At 59.3% G+C, this 15,863-nt stretch overlaps 1 protein-coding gene across 10 annotated transcripts in view; it reads left to right on the forward strand.

Moving 5' to 3' along the window:
* The window catches only part of PAX8 (paired box 8), a 47,154-nt gene extending 31,291 nt beyond the window's left edge, over positions 1 to 15,863 (forward strand). For 2 of the 10 annotated variants that reach the window (XM_058278028.2, XM_058278042.2), the window contains 6 exons: positions 2,277 to 2,397; positions 2,847 to 3,053; positions 8,341 to 8,442; positions 9,119 to 9,163; positions 13,786 to 13,869; positions 14,828 to 15,863. In XM_058278028.2, coding sequence (XP_058134011.1) covers positions 2,277 to 2,397; positions 2,847 to 3,053; positions 8,341 to 8,442; positions 9,119 to 9,163; positions 13,786 to 13,869; positions 14,828 to 14,904 — 636 coding nt within the window. In that variant the 3' untranslated portion in view covers positions 14,905 to 15,863. Of the gene's footprint in view, positions 1 to 2,276; positions 2,398 to 2,846; positions 3,054 to 8,340; positions 8,443 to 9,118; positions 9,164 to 12,870; positions 13,870 to 14,827 lie in introns of those variants that run through there. The other 8 variants (XM_058278029.2, XM_058278031.2, XM_058278038.1 and 5 more) reach the window with 5 other exon arrangements.

Genomic DNA, 15,863 nt, shown 5'->3' on the forward strand with positions numbered 1-15,863 from the left:
GCGAGAGGGGCCGCAGCAGTGGGCACCAGCCACAGGTCCCTGGTCACCTGCTGTGCCACGGAGCCGTTTCCGGGGCCTGCTCCATCCCTGCCCCATGCTGCCCTCCTGGGAAGCCCTGCAGCGAACTTGCAGTGGCCACCTCGTCCAGTTTGCCCAGTTGTATGGAGATAGCCTGGGGTGGGGGGCTATGGGGGAGCAGATGGTGTGGGCTGATTTCATTCCGTTTTCTACATTGTGCTTCTATGTAAATTCTTACTTGAAGACTGGGGAAGAGTTTGAAAACCACTGAACTGCCCAGCTCTTTGTCCTTGGGCTGGGACGGCAACCCAGCGCAGCACCGTTAATCAGGGCCCCTCGGTCCACTTGCTGCCGAGGGGCAGTGGCCCTTGCGCTGGGGCTCCTCCTTTTGGCAGCCCTTGTCTTCCTGCTGCTGTGCCCGAGGGCGCTGCCCCGGAGCCCTCCGCGCCCTCCAGCGGTGCATGAAAAGGTGGGCAAGGGGAGCGCGAGTCCTCGCCTCTGGCTTGATGGGCAAGCCAGCTTCAGAACAAGATGGTGCTGGACAGGAGCTCTGCAGCCTCTTCCCTGGTCACTCTTTCCCTGCCCAGGCAGCTCTTCTTCCTCTACCTTTGCAAACATGCAAAGAAGCATGTCATCAAAATCTGAATACTGTGATGACAGAGACAAACACGGCCTTCTCATGATCAGAATAGAAGTGCCCTGGCCACTACCTACTGCATGTCTGTTCTGTGCCAGGCCTGTGACCGAAGACCTCATCTAACCCTTCCTGTAACACAGGAGAGAAAGTGGGGTGCAGAACCTGCCTCGGCACCCCGGACTTCTGAAACATTGCGTCACTCTGCCCTCACGTTCAATTCCAGGAAAACACCGAATCATCACTCAGGACTTCAAGATCTTCATGTATCATCTCCAAAATGTGACTATACAGGATTTTTTTCCTTTTTCACTGAATTGCCTGGATTTTAGAACAGCTATAGGATTTTGAGTTGATATAGGGTATCAGATTGACATATGCATAAGACATTTAAAATTTTTCTTTTTCTTACCTTCTCTAGAAATTAGGTATTTTGTTCAGTTTCCTTAAGCCAGGCTCTAACTCGGCCTGCCTGGAAGCGGACCAGGGGAAGGCCAGGCCAGAGCAGCATTTGGTCAGTGGTTGCCAAGACACTCTATGGTGCCCTGGTGGCCTTCAGAACTGACCACAGCTTCCAGAAGGGCTCAGCGTGCACTGCGAAGTGCCGTGTCTCCTCAGAGCCAGCCTGACGGCGATCCTGACAGGCGGAGTCTTCTGGTGCTGTATGCCCATGGAGCGTTCCTCCAGTTCGTTTTGCAGTGTCTGCAAAGTGCATTTATTATGTGTGTGGCCCGAGTTGGGAAATGGTGTGTGCGCGTATGCACCGCCCGCCTCGGCGGGGGCCGGGGGGGTGCACATCAGCCTTCCCTGAACGGTTTCTTTCTGGAAGCAGTGCCTCCGCAGGCAGCTGTGCCCACATCAGAGGAAGCTGGTCTTACCGAAGAAAACTGGGAGCTTGGTAGAGCCTTTCAAACACAGTCAACTCCACACAGTATCTCCAAGCAGGGTCTGCAAGCTCAGTTTTGCTTGGACATGGAGAGAGACACGAAATCCCACCTGTCGTGGGGCCACCGTGTTGCCCTGTTGTGGGAGGAGAGAGCGCTGGGTCAGGGCCGGAGTCCTGGTTTCATTCCACAGACCCGGACGACCCTCTGGCTTCAGGCCCCCACATGGAGGAGGCGAGGCGTGCCACACTTGCGCGCTTGGGGACAGGACACTGCAGGCAGCGCCCCAGGGTCAGCTCCCATCTAGGGCACCGCGCAGGAAGCCAGCCCCAGCCAGGCTGCCGGGCTGGAATCCCAGCTCTGCCCGTGTGGGCTCGGGCCAGCTTCTCAGCCTTCTTGTGCCTCAGTTTCCCACCTGGAGCACCCAGCCTTGCTGCCGTCTTGTCCTCTGTGGGACCAGGCATCCCACGGGGCTCGGTCCCTGGAAGGAGACAGTCCAGGCAATTGCTGGGCTCGAATCTGCCGGCAGGCACTGGTTCCAGGGGTGGGGGATCCCCAACCTGGGGCTGGAAGAGCAGGGCTGTGACCTGCAGGATAAGAGCAGATCAGACACACTGTGTGGACTCAAGAGCACACGGAGATGGGCAGGGGCGGGTCCCCGAGGCCGGGTGGGGCATCCCGGGTTCCCACCGCCCGCCCGCGCTGGGCCGGCCCTGCACGCTGACTCCTTCGTTCCGCAGGGCCTCTACCCGCTGCCCCTGCTCAGCAGCTCCCTGGACGAGGGGAAGGCCACGCTGACCCCTTCCAGCACACCCCTGGGACGCAGCCTCTCGACTCACCAGACGTACCCCGTGGTGGCAGGTACGGAGCCCAGAGCCGCGCTGGGCCAGCTGGATGCACTGCGAGGGTGGCCTGGAGGCCCGGGAAGGCAGAGCTTGGCTGGCGTGAGGGGGAAGGCGCAGGGGTCCCGGACGGAGGAGAGGAGGGCCCCGAGGGGCGAGGCCAGCCTCGTGCGCCACCCTGCCCGCACCGCAGAAGGCACGGCAGCAAGGGAGAGCTTCTCCCCTCCTCACCCGTCTGCCAGTCACCCACCCTCCCACCACCACCCCCAGCCCCGAGAGGCGCTGGGGGCCGCCCACCCCTCCCGCCTCTCGGCCTGGTCTGTGCATGCCCCATCGCATCTCACGCCTGTCCTGTGTCCCCCTCCCACCCCGGCCCAAGGAGCCGCCGCACCGCCTCGCAGGGCCTGGTCTGTGCATGTCCCGTCCATCTCACACCCTCTCTCCTTGTTGTCTCCCTCCCTCCGGCAGATCCTCACTCACCCTTCGCCATAAAGCAGGAAACCCCCGAGGTGTCCAGTTCTAGCTCCACCCCTTCCTCTTTATCTAGCTCCGCCTTTTTGGATCTGCAGCAAGTCGGCTCCGGGGCCTCGGCCGGAGCCCCGGTCCCACCCTTCCATGCCTTCCCCCATGCTGCCTCCGTGTACGGGCAGTTCACGGGCCAGGCCCTCCTCTCAGGTACGCCAGGGAGGGCTGGGGCCGAGCAGGTGCGCGCGGGAGGGTCCTCGGGCCCAGCCCCTCTCGCCCCAGTGCTGCCTGCCTCTCCCCTGCGCCCGAATCCCCCCGGCAACCCAGAGGTGCCCAGGGCGGTGCTCACACTGGGGGCGAGGCAGGCACTCGGGGCCCAGCAGGCAGGGTGCCCGCCAGCCTTCCAGAGCCTCGCCCTAAGGCCCCTGGGAAGGCAGGGCCACGCACTCCTGGTCTCGGTAAAAACGGAAAATGAGACGCTTTGGAGGGAAAACGGCGTGGGTTTTAGGAGCCAGCTTCTGGACCAAGTTTCTGAAAATGACAGTTCCTCCCCGCTGGGTCTCCCCAGCCTGACGGCGGCCCCCACTGAGACCCCCAGGGTCTTTAAACACGATAAAGTCAGAGAGACTCAACAGCTGGGGAGATGCACCACGGGGCTTCCCATCAGGACACTCAGAAAACGAAAGCGGGGCGACCCAGGGTGCCGAGCGGACGAGGGCCGTCCAGGGAGTAGGGTGTCCAGCCGGCGAGGCCAGGCCGGGGCACCGATTGCGGCAGGCAGCGGGTCTTCCTGGCGGAAGGCGCTCAGCCCGTCCGGCCACGGCCTGACCAACCGCGGGTGTTTGGTTCAGGATGGCCTGGGGGGAGGGAGGGCAGGGGCAGCGCCGACACCCGAAGGGCATCCCCCAGAAGTGAGGCCCCTGTCGGCGTGGGCCCAGGCCGCGGCAGGACGGGGCAGGGGCCAGAGGCGGGTGATTTCAGCCAGGCACGAGGAAGGCTCGTCCCCAGGAGGGTGGGTGTCCAGGGACAAGTGGGGCCTCCGGCCCTCTGCTCCTGCCCCTGCTAGAGCAGACCCCAGGGGGCGGGCTGGGGGTCGTTTAGAGACGCCCAGAGCCAGCTGGTCTGGACCGGTAGTCTTCACATGCGCTGGGCCACGTGACACTCGGATGAAAGCTTGACGAGCCAGATAAAAGAGCAGAGGAGGGCGCTGCAGTGCCTGCCGGGGGCTGCGCCTGGAGGCCACGGCGCCCGCCAGCGGGCTGCGGGACGGCTGCGGTCCCCCAGTCCTCCTGACGGGCTGCGGTTCTGTCCGCCCGGCACCTGGAGCTGCTTCTCCACCTGCTGACGGAGCCTCTTGGAGGAGGCGAGGCAGCGGTGACGGTGTTGAAAGAAGCCTGGTGTGTGGCCAGAGGCAGCGTCCAGGGTCCTGAAGGGAGGGGAAACGCTGGCTGGGACTCGGAATGTCAGGAGAGGGCCAAGTCGGCCGAGAGGGGCATTTGGTTTGGCCAAGTGAAGGGGAAAACCGTGAGCTGAGCAGACGCAGGGCGCGAGGCGGGGTGGCCTCCTGGAACGCACGCTAGACCAGGGGTTGCAGGGAAGGGGTGTGAGGGGAGCGGGTCTCCAGGGACTGCAGAGGCTGTGGAGAGGCTGATAGGGCCAGTCAAGGGGTCAGGGAGGGCCAGGCCTGTCCCCAGACCCCACTCAGCCGGCCTCCCGGTCAGCCTTCCGCCCCCCAGATCCCGCACAGCCGGCCTCCTGGTCAGCCTCCGGGCCTCAAGGGCCTTCTCCACCAGTCCATCTTGGGGCATGTGTCCACTCCCCCGAGAAGGGCATCAGCAGGTCCTTCAGGCAAGTGGGACCCCGAGCCAGCCAACCGGACGCTGGAGTGCAGGCCGGCGCAGGTCCAGCTGAGGGCTGCGGGATCACGGGGCGGCGGCGGCTCTGAGAAACACACGGCTGTGTCCCGGCTGCGCCCTGCGTCGTCCCAGGCGGGTCGCTGGGGGCAGGAGCAGGGCAGGGCTCTCATCGTGGGCACAGAGCGGAGGACAGCGGCGTCCAGGCAGGCCTGGGTGCTGAGCTGGACCAAGACCCCTCGCAGGGGACCGGGCCACAGTGAGGCCTGCGAGGGCACGGCAGGGAGGGGGACACCAGGCGGGCGACTTCGCACGCCTGGGGGCTGGGAGGCAAGATGAGGGAGGGGAGGGCTGGCGCTGTCCCCCGGCCCCGCCGCGGGCCTCCGGGGTGTCGATCGCGCCTCTGCTCCCCGGAACCTCCCCCAGAGCTCACTGCCCGCCGGGCCTCGGCTTCTCCCCACTCAGCCAAGACTGCGGGAACACCAGGGTTTGGGGGCCAGTGAGGTTGCCCTGCCGTTCCAGCCCAGCGCCTCTGGACACCCCGGCCTGGGTGCTCAACAGTCTGGCTGAGACGGTGGTGGAGGCCGTGCCTGGCCGGCTAGGCCAGTTAGAGAGCTCCAAGTCAGCTCTTATCAGCAGGGGAGGCCTGCAAAGCGTCCCTCAGCCTCCTCCATCCTCTTGTGCAAAATCATCCCAATCCTGCCAGAGAGATTTCTGGGTTGCCATAAATTCTCCTTGCTATCAGAACAAGATAAGAATTGGCAAGGGGTCACATAGAGGGTAAGCATCAAAGGGGGCAAATAAAATTGTTTGAATTCCCCTCTACCCTCTACTCCAATTCTTTTCTGACCCTGGCCTTTGCCAATATTTGAGATATTCACCCTTATTCCTGGGCTGCTGTATTTTCTTAGAGCCCCACTCCACAGCCAATCAAAGTGAGCATGCGCCCATGTCAGCTTCTTAAGCCAGGGCCACGGAAAAAGAGCGCTGAGCGCAGGAGAGATGGCTACGGCCTCGGCTCGGGAGTCGTGGAGCAGGTGCCAGCCAGGGCCTCCCCCGTGGCTTCTGTGCTTTCCTCTCTGAGAAGGTTGCAAGGCTCCTGGCTTTTCGGAAGACCCCACTTGTTTATGGAATTGGAGCAGACACAGTTTCCTGGGACTGTGAGGACAGTTTTCGGTGCTTTGTCTGGGCGAGGAGGCTCAGAGAAAAGTTTCCATTCTCCCCAGGAATGTCACGGGAAGAAGCCTTCAGGGGCCGCTGGCGTCTGGGCTCAGGTGCCTCTGCCATGCTGGGGAACTTGAGATGCCTGAGGAGAGATGACGGTTAAAATCTTGGAACACAGAGCCTTCAGATTCCAGGGGCAGTTTGGAGACAGTTCTCAGGGGGCTCAGTGATGGAGAGGGCAGGGCGAGGGCAGGAAGAGCTGCCCTGTGGGGCCTGGAGGAAGGGAAGGGGCGGCCTGGGCGCCCCTGGCCCTGCTGTCCCCGCTCTCCGTCTCCAGCGCATCAGCACAGGCTTGGGTGCTGTCGGGGGCCTCTCCCGAGGGCCGTGGGAGCAGTCCCAGCAGGGGCTCGTTTCCCTCCTTCTGCTTTTAGACAGGCTAAAAAGTCCCTTTCACTCCCGTGTTTCCAGCTCTTCCTCCTGTCCCCCAGGGGCCTCCCGCTTCTTCCCTGTTCAGCATGGAACCACGGGTGTGCTAAAAGCCGAAGAAACGAGGGGGTGCATGCAGCTTTACCAAAACAGTAATGAACTTGGCGGCTGGTTTCAAACAGGGTTTGTGTTATAAGAGCTCCTTTAACCTGTAACCATCGCTGGAAGGTCTGCCTGTGGCATGAAACCCTGGCTCTGTGTGTGGCTGACGTCTAGGGGTAACAGCGAGGAGGTGCCTGGGGCTGACCTTCTTTCTTCCCATTTGGTTGTGAGGCCATGCTGCTTGGGCCTGTCCATGGCTGGTCTAAGGGCTCTCAGGAACTTAGTGCTGGAAGCTGGGTAAGATTCCTGGACCTCCCCTCCGTGGAGGGACAGGCGTCAAGGGCCGGCCCCTGGCGCTCCAAATGCGTCAGCCTTGGTCCACCCGGCACCCGCCTGGTTAGCTGAGCCTTCTGTTCTCTGCTCTATCCCCAAGTGCCTGGAAGAGCGCCAGTCCACAGTACTCACTGTAAGTCGAGTAAGAACTGGCACTCCGGAAGGCAGGGGAGGGAGAGCATGTCACTGTGGAACCGACAAGTCCCAGGGGCTTGGGGATGGCCCTTCACTGCCTGAAGGGGCCGAGGGGTGAAGGATCTTGGGGGACCGATGGGCAGAGAGTGGGGCGTGCAGTGCCACAGGGGCTGGGCATGGTTTACAGGGGCTATAGGTGGCCCTGGTAAGTCCTGTGGAAAAAGTAGTCCCCAGTACTGAAGAGATGGAGGGCATTCGGGTTAAATGATCGTATTCTGACTGAGTCCTCAGGCAGGGTGATTTTGTCTCCCAGGGTGATGCTTGGAGACATTTTTGATTGTCGTACGGAGTGGGTAGAGGCCAGGGCTGCTGCCGGACATCCTGTGATGCACACGGTGGCCCCAACAAGAACCGTTCACTCCAAAACACCAGCCGTGTCAAGGCTGAGAAGCCTGTAAACGTCACCAAGAACTAGGATGACCAAATAATCCATCATTCAAACTGGGGTGTTTTAATACACATGCTGGGACAGAGAGCTTAACCGGGGCGGGACTGAGAAAGCCACCGGTGTGGTCACTGCCAAGAACCCTGGGGCGCAGCGAGTCTGGTGCAGGTCTGGGGGCAGGGGGCCAGGAGAAAAGGGGTGCAGGCCAGGGATCAGGGCTGCTGGCCCTTGAGGTAGCTGGTGAGAAACAGCCCGTCAGGCAGTGTCTCCAGAAGAGGAAGGCTCGACGTCCTGAGGCCGGAGAACGTGGAGCCAGGGCAGCTGGGTCCATGCAGAAGGGCCCTGGCTCTCCACACAGGAGCCACCATCTCCGAATTATAGACCAAGTGAGACCGGCCTCTGCTTTCTGAAATGGTTCTTTTTGGGAATGCAGGAAGCAGATGTGCAACCCACTTCTTCCTGGGCCGGGAAGCTGAGACGTTTGCATGTCCTTGCAAATCTGATCCATTTGACCTGGAAGGCAGGGGACCTCTCTCTGGTTCAGGGGAAAGAGTGAGGTGATTGATTTGCAGTGTCTGCCACAGGTCCAGGAGGGGTACGCAGTGGGCCACACACCTGCCACCCCTTTGGAGAGCCTTGTTGCTCCCCCCAGAGCTGGGGACTGGAGGGGCGTGTGCTCTGAGTCAGTCGGCCTCCAGGGGATTCATTTAGGGCAGCTGTGCCTCCTGCTGTGCTAGGTGCTGGGAGGGGGTGGGGAGGCAACAGGAAAAAGACCCACGGGAGAAAACCCCACCTCCAGTAACACGGCAGGCATTCTTCTGGATGAATAAAATAACTGGAGAACTGCAGAAGCCAGTGGTCCCTGCAAGGTGGCGCTTCAGTCCTGTGGAGGAGACTGGGCAACTTAGCTCGGAGGAGCCGGGACGGCTTGCAGGGGAGGGGTCTGGAGCAAGTGGGAACGCAGGAGGGAAGGCTGGCTGCGCCCGGGGCAGGACGCACAGGAGCAGCCACCTGAGGAGTCTCTGCTGTGTTTTTTCAGGGCGAGAGGTGGTGGGGCCCACGCTGCCCGGATACCCGCCCCACATCCCCACCAGTGGACAGGGCAGCTATGCCTCTTCTGCCATCGCGGGCATGGTGGCAGGTAAGGAGTGGGGCGCTGCGCAGAGGAGGAGGTGCTGGACAGGTGTGAAGCGCAGGGGCGGGTGAAGGGCCTGCCCCTCACCCTTCAGGGCTGGGGCTTCCCGCAGCCCTGAAGGACAGCCGTGGGGTGCCTGTCCCAGCAAAGGTTGAGAAAGCACCCCCCTGCGGTCCTGCCTCCTCGGCTCCCAGCTCGGTCTCCTCCCCAGGTGTCATCCAGCTCCCAGGCTCAGACAAAGCCGAATTCCAGTCCCAGCCCCACGTCTCCTTTTATGGATTCCATGAGCACCGAAGCTGGCCTATTGGCCGTCTAGGGTCTCCCGCTCCTTTGCCCCTTTGCTTTCGTGGAGTTCAGTTCACCCCTTCTGTAAGAGATGAATATGAACGGTGGTGATGATGGTGAGGAGAAGACACTAAGGCACGTCCCTTCCCATCCCATGCTCGCTCGAGCCTTCCTGGACAGGACCAGGCTCTGATGGTTGTCTCCACCCTCAAGTCCACTTCCCGTCACCCTGCCTGCCAGTCACCTGCATTTCTTTGTTACCCAAGAGGGACCCAGGGCGTCAAGATTTGGACAAGTGAGGACAATGAGGATTTCTTGGGTGAGCCCCACTCTTTGGGAGCCCTGTAGGAAGGACACAAGCATGGGTGCGATGGAATTGGCCCTTTTCATTGCTCAGATTGGCTTGGGGACCTGGTGCTTCTGGAAGGAGCTCCGAACTCAGGTATCTGTGACTCTACTGCTCTGGTCCGTCCTCCCTGGCTCTGACCCCAGAGATGCCACAAACTCACTTGAACCTGCTTCCCTCCCTCCCTGGCAGGGGTTAATCTTTGCCAGCCGCCCACCCTGGGTGCCCTGGGCTGAGCCAGGTGGGCTGGGCGCTCCCGGGCAGAGGGAGGGGGAGGGGGAGGAAAGGAAAGCTCTGCACTCCCTGGGAACCTGCTGAGCTGGCACTTGTTGCTGCCCGGTTACCGTGGCGATGTGCTTAATGCAGCGTTGAAAATACAGAATACTGACTCCTCTCTCCCTCCTGGCCCCTGACTCCCCCTCCCTCGCTTCCTCTTCTGGAGCGTGAAATGAGATTGGTCAAGATAAAAAAGGAAAAGATTCGGTTATTTTTTTAAGCGTGTGGATAATGGGGCTTCTCAATCAAAATCCCAGGCTCAGTCTGCTCCCCCACTCGCCTTCAGCCTCCCCACCTTCCCCAGCCGCCCACGTGGAACAGGAAGCAGCAGAAAGCACGGGAGTTTTCTCCTAACTATGAATCCTTCTGGGGGTAGGGCTCCTGGGGCCAGAGCGGCTTGGGGCTCCCACCAAAGACCCTAGGTTGGCTCCAGAAAGGCCTCCTCCCAAGTGGGTGTGAGAAAAAAGGCAGCACAACCACCGGGTTGAATGCAAGTGAGTTGCAAAGGGAAGGACCCTGCGGAAGGCGGTGGGTGGGCTCCAGGTAGGGTGTGGGCAAATCAGCTTTCAGAAAACATGGTGCTGCTTAAGTGGTTTCTAGGAGCTCCATTATGCAAATGAATTCTTAAGGAAATTTTTGTAGAAGAAACTGAAAAATTATTTATCCATCTCTTAACTACTACCCAGACCCACCAGTAGTTTATTGACTTCAATTCAGGCGATAAACTATGGTTTGAGGACCAACCATGTGCTAGGCACATAACAAAGGCTTAAATTAAGGCATACCAGTGACACTTTTCAATCATTTGTGGAAGGAAGGGTGCTCACTGTTCACTGCTGTGTGTAGCCATCCACACGGCAACGCCACTGCTCACTGTACCCTCATCATAAACCTGGGAGTCTGGTATTATCCAGGTGTTACGGCTGAAGACACTAAGGCTTAGAAAACCAAAAGTTTGTGCTCAGGTAACAGCCATGCTAAGGGCCGTGTCATCCAGATGCAGGCCTTTTGATTTCAAATCCAGCACTCTTTCCACTACACCCCTGCCTCTCACCATGCCAGAAATAAAGACACGAAAATAAATAAAGGGAGAGTAGCAACAAAAGACCGGGAGACAGATTTTTCTGGTCCATTCATTTTCTCTTTTGCCTTCTCATTTTTTTGTCCCTGCTCCATTAACAGAGTTAATGGCCCTCACACCAAATTCTGAAACTGAATCACCACCCATCCACCCACCCATCTCCCATCCACCCACCCGCATATCCATCCACCCACCCACACATCCATCCATCCATCCATTTTTCCATCCCTACATGCCTTCATCTTTTCATACATTTTTCCATCCATCCATGCATCTTCCCATCCATCCATTCTAGCATCCTCCCACCCACTCATACACTTTTTAACACATCTTGTTGAGGATCTACTCTGGTATCCTAGAGATAGAGCAGTGCACCAGGAAAATACCTCTTTTTGTGGAGACTACACCTGAATACTGGAGGCGAATGGGTACTAAACAAGTGAAGAGATAACTTCAGATAGTGATAAGTACTGTGAAGACAATGAAATGAGGTGATGTGCTGAAGAGCCATGGGGAGAGGAGATGGCTCAGTTAGATGGGTGATAAGGGACGCCTATCTGAACAGGTGTTCGAAGTAGTCAGTCAAGGGATAAACCAGGGCAGGCCGTTCCTGGCCTCAGAGGACAGCCTGTGCAGAGACCCCACGGCAGGAACTGGCTTAGCATGACAGCACACAGGAGGAAGAGGAGTGCAGCTAGAAGACAGGGACTGCAAGCCAAAGAAATGAAAGATGAGGAGATCCTGCCAGAGGCTGGTTCGAGTTTTAAATGACTATTCAAGCTGCTGGGGAAAATGGATTGTAGAAAGTTACGAGAGGAACCAGAGACAAGTTAGGAAACAATTGGAGAAGTCCATGCAAGAGGTGACCATGGCTAGGACGAGGGGGTAGCAGTGAAGAAGGAGGAAAGAGACACCGATGATGGATTTTGATGGGTAACCCACCAAGACTGCCAGCACATAGGCTGTAGGGATGGGAAAGCAGAGGAAGCAAAGGGGATTCTTGGGTTTGGATAAGTTGGGTGTCTGGAGAGGTGGGAATCAAGAGCTCTGTTTTGGTCCTGCCAGGATTGTGGTGCCTACTGATACGCAATTCGGTAAGCGAGGACACACATGACGTGTCTGAGGTCAGGAAGAACCCGGGCTGGGGTATATGTTTCAGTCACTACACAGAGGGGTTATTTTATGTAAGGGAGTAGACAAGATCACTAGAAAGAGAATGTGGATGGAAAAGTGCAGATGCCCATAAACCAAGCCTTGGGGGTCTTCGCTACTCAGAGAAGTCAGCCAAAGAGCGTGAGTGGGAAGAGCCACCTGGGAGAGGGGTGTCATGAACCCTGCGGACGTGGAGGGGTGAGGCAGGGAGCTGCCTGCTGAGTCTGCGCAAGGGGGACATAGAATGACCAGTGGCATCTCTGGGGCCTTTCAGGGGATCAGCGAGAGCTGCACCACAGGGCAGGGAAACGGGCCCTTGGAGAGAGAGACGTGGAGGTGGGAGAGGACTTTTGAGAGATGGAGGACACCAGGGCATGTTTGTGGGCTGAAGGGAGTCAAGAGTTAGAAAGGGAGGCACTGGTGATAACTGCAGGGCAGGCCTTAGGAGTTCAGCAGGGTGGGGGCGCAGCAAGAGGGGGTTTGGCCTGTCACAGGCCCAGGAACTTCTACCCGCTGAGGCGGGTCAGCCGAGCGGGTGAGCGGACGTGGGGGCCTCCCTGAGCCCCAGCCCGACAGCCTGCACGGGGCTGAAGCAGATGGTACGTGCGTTAAACAGTGAATAGGCGTGTGAGTGGCAAAACAAGAGGACGTGCCATTTTATTTTCCCCTCTTCCTTGTCCTCTAGAGCTGTTTGGCATCAGGTGGGGTACAGTCAACAGAAGCGGCTTCTCCAAGGGCCGCTGGAGGCAGGGGGGCGATGTGCCCTGCAGACCACAGAGAGAGCCCTGGAGCAGGATTGGGAGCCAGGTCCTTGCCGAGGCTCACTGAATGTGCAGCCTCGGCAAAGATCCCCACTCCTGGCAGCGCGTCTTCATGACGTGAACGCTGAGCTCCACATCTCTTCCTCTCTCTCATCGCCTCCCCTCCCTCCCTCCCTCCCTCCCTCTTTCACACTCATGTTTGTGTGTCTAATCTCTGTTAGACAACAACCTCCACCCCTAAGGACTGACAGCAGGGACCAGTGCCATCCTCTACCTTGAGCCCCTCCCACTGCTATCCCTCACACACACACTTCTCCGGAGAGAGCAGCCCACGCACCCCACCCACGCTTCATCACTGGTTGGATGAGTGCCTCAAGCCTCTGTTGAGCTTTATTTTAGCACCTGCTTAATGGGAAAATAATAAAAGTAAAAGTTATTGAGTGCTTATTATTATAATCATTTAAAATGTTTATCTCGTTTAATCCTTGCTGCAACCCAAGGAGATAGGGACAATAATTTACCTCATTTTACAGAACAGGAAATCGAGGCTTATGGCCAGGAAGTGGGACTCCAGAGCAAGAGAGCTCCAAGTGCATCTGCATCTCCATCTCTTAATTGGTTGTGTCCATGAGTCCTTCTAGAAGGGTTGTGAAGATAAAGGGGCGATGTGTACAAAACGTCTGTGCAAGCTTTTAGCTCTGTACCAGTGGTGGCTGTGGTGATTATGGTCAACTTTGTTGCTATTTAGAGGAATCCTGCAGTAATTCTTTTGGTAAAACCAAGACTCTTCTCACAGAAGGAGGTGATCTAATTTGCTTTGTGTAAATACATGCCCTGCATTTGCTTTAAGTGGTGGACTCAGGAGAGAAAAAGCTCCTCAAAGCACATGCCAGGACACAGCCTCCCCGAGAGAACTCCTCTCCTCCCTCCACACCACCTCAATGAGCCCCTGCTTAGGCCAGCTAAAAAGGTTACGATGCACATACATGCACACGTGCACACACGTGCAGGCACCTGTGCATGCACAGGTGCATGTGTACACACGCATACGCATGCATACACACAAAATGCCTAAATACATATACATGCATGTGCATGCACACAGTTCATGTGCAGATATGCACATACATGCACATATATACGCACATGCTTGCACATATATGCATATACACGGCACACATACCCATACATATATGTATGCGCAATGCATGCACACACATACCAGATGCCTTGCTTGACCGCTGAGCCCCCACGTCAAGGCCGCTGCAGCAGCTTCTATTATCACAGCTTCCAGAAATCTGCCACTCACCGGCTGTGTGAGTTTCTGCAGATCTGGTCGCTGCGCCTCAATTTCTTTATCTGGAAAGGGGGGGTGTAGCAGCTGGCGCACAGGCAGCACTTCCGCTCTGCGGCCAGCCCTGTGGACCCCCCTCTCCCTGCCTCCACAGGAAGTGAGTACTCTGGCAACGCCTACAGCCACAGCCCCTACTCCTATGGCGAGGCCTGGCGCTTCCCCAACTCCAGCTTGCTGAGTGAGTGGCCCCTCTGCGCACGGTGGGCCGGGTGGGGGCAAGGCAGCCCAGGCTGGACAGGGTGTGGGGCACCTGTCGTTCAGAGGGGCCAGGAAGGAGCGGGGAGGGCAGTGCCCGTGGTGCTTGGGGGAGGGGACAGGGGGTCCAAGACCGGGCTTGTTTGGTGTTAGATTCTGGGCTTGGGCCTCGAGGGAGGGGAAGGGTGGGTTCAAAGGGAGTCCAGGAGAGCACTGGCAGCCGATGCGCAGCAGACGCTGACCGCGGGCACATGTCACTGCCCCCTCCCTTCCCGGGAGGGAAGGATCCAAGAATGCCGCCCGCTGTCCAGCGAGCCAACCAGATGGCTGGACGCCAAAACCCGTAGGCAGAAATCCTTTCTTCCACCGGCCCTGACCTTTGGCACCAAGCCCCACCAAGGCAGACTGAGGAAATGCACTGGAGCCTCACCTGGGGGAGGCCTTGGGCCCCAGAGCAAAGCTGAAGTCTGAGACCCCCTGGCCTTTCTCAGGCCAGGCGGGACCCTCCGCTCCCCAGGCTTCCCATTGGCAGGGGTGGCGCTGAGCTGGGCTGTTTCCCAGGCGAGTTGGCCTCAGGTCAGCAGGCAGGGGTGGTGAGTGCGCACCTCCTGGGCTCCCGCTGCCCACCCGCGGGGCCTTGACCCCACTCCCGGCCTCAGCTCCGCGGGCAGGCGGGCCCCGGCGTGCTCTTTGGGGCTCCAGGGGTGACCACCCTCTCCCTGCGGCAGGGCTTTGGGGTCAGAGCAGTTGTGGGGAGAGGGGTGCGGAGAAGCCCCAGTTCAAAGGTAAGGCCAGAGGGGGGGCAGGGGCCAGCGGGGAGCTGATCTTGACCACAAGCTGGGCCTGGTGAGCGATTAACCAGGCCGTCTTGAAGGTCAGCAAGTGCGGGGAGGCTGCGTGCACCCCCTCTGACCGCGGTGTCGTTTCTCCCACGTGTCCAGGCTCCCCGTATTATTACAGCTCCACGGCGCGGCCCAGCGCGCCACCCACCCCCGCCACGGCCTTTGACCACCTGTAGCTGTCGTGGGGACGGTGGAGCGCCCGGCAGCAGGAGGCCGCGGACTGGCCAGGCCTCAGAGAGTCCCACAGAGGAATGTTTATTTATTACATGAAAACACCCGCGGGGCCAGCCTTGCGGCACGCTCCCTGCGTGGCTATGTAACGGACGAAGGGAGCCTCTGTGACCTTGGAGAAGAGGACGGCAGCCGGGAAGAGAGCGCCCCGTTCGGAAGGAGACAGGACTGTGGCGGCGCCAGGGCCCCGGCTGTTTCCCACCAAAGGAGAGAAGAGGGGGCGGCTTGGGGGTGGACGGGCCACCGGGCCTGGGGTGCCCGCGGCACACCCACCCAACCCGCGCAGGTGCCCCGAGCGCGCCCTCCCAGCCTGCCTGCCCTCCGCCCGCCTCGCTTGGCTCTCGCACACCCGCCTCCCGAGCACGGGCTGGGGGCTGGTCTTGGCAATCAGAAAGTCCACCCAGTTGTCCCCTGACCTTCCTGTTGCCGGCTGTGCGGATGCACAGGTGCCCCCTCTGGTTCTCAGGCAGGGAGTCGTCCCTTTGGCAGCTGCTGCCCCCTGGCCAGCCTAAAAGGGCTCGAGGACAGACACTCCCCCCGGCCCCCGGCCCCCGGGGTGGGGCGGGGACAGCTCTGCCCAGAACATGCAGGAGCTGCTCACGTCCCTCTCCCAAGAACCCCGTCCAAGCCACATGGGCTCCCTGCAGCCTGCACTCACTGAGCTCAGAGAGACCTGGGCACCCGAAGCCGTCAAAGGGTCCCTCTCTTGTGCCTCAGCTCCTGCCCGAGCCTGACTATACATACTGTAAATGACGCTGTGTGGGCCCAGCTGCCCTCTTTCCGTCCAGACTTTGGCTTCCAAGGGCGTTGTCTTCCTGCCACGCTGGCTTCCCTGCTTGTGCTTCCGTCTTCCTAACAGACAGCCCGCGCACCGACTCAATAAACCATTGCTGTGCGTTCCGGG

The sequence above is a fragment of the Dasypus novemcinctus genome, chromosome 17 (genome assembly GCF_030445035.2).
Source record: "Dasypus novemcinctus isolate mDasNov1 chromosome 17, mDasNov1.1.hap2, whole genome shotgun sequence".
Classification (NCBI taxonomy): domain Eukaryota; kingdom Metazoa; phylum Chordata; class Mammalia; order Cingulata; family Dasypodidae; genus Dasypus; species Dasypus novemcinctus.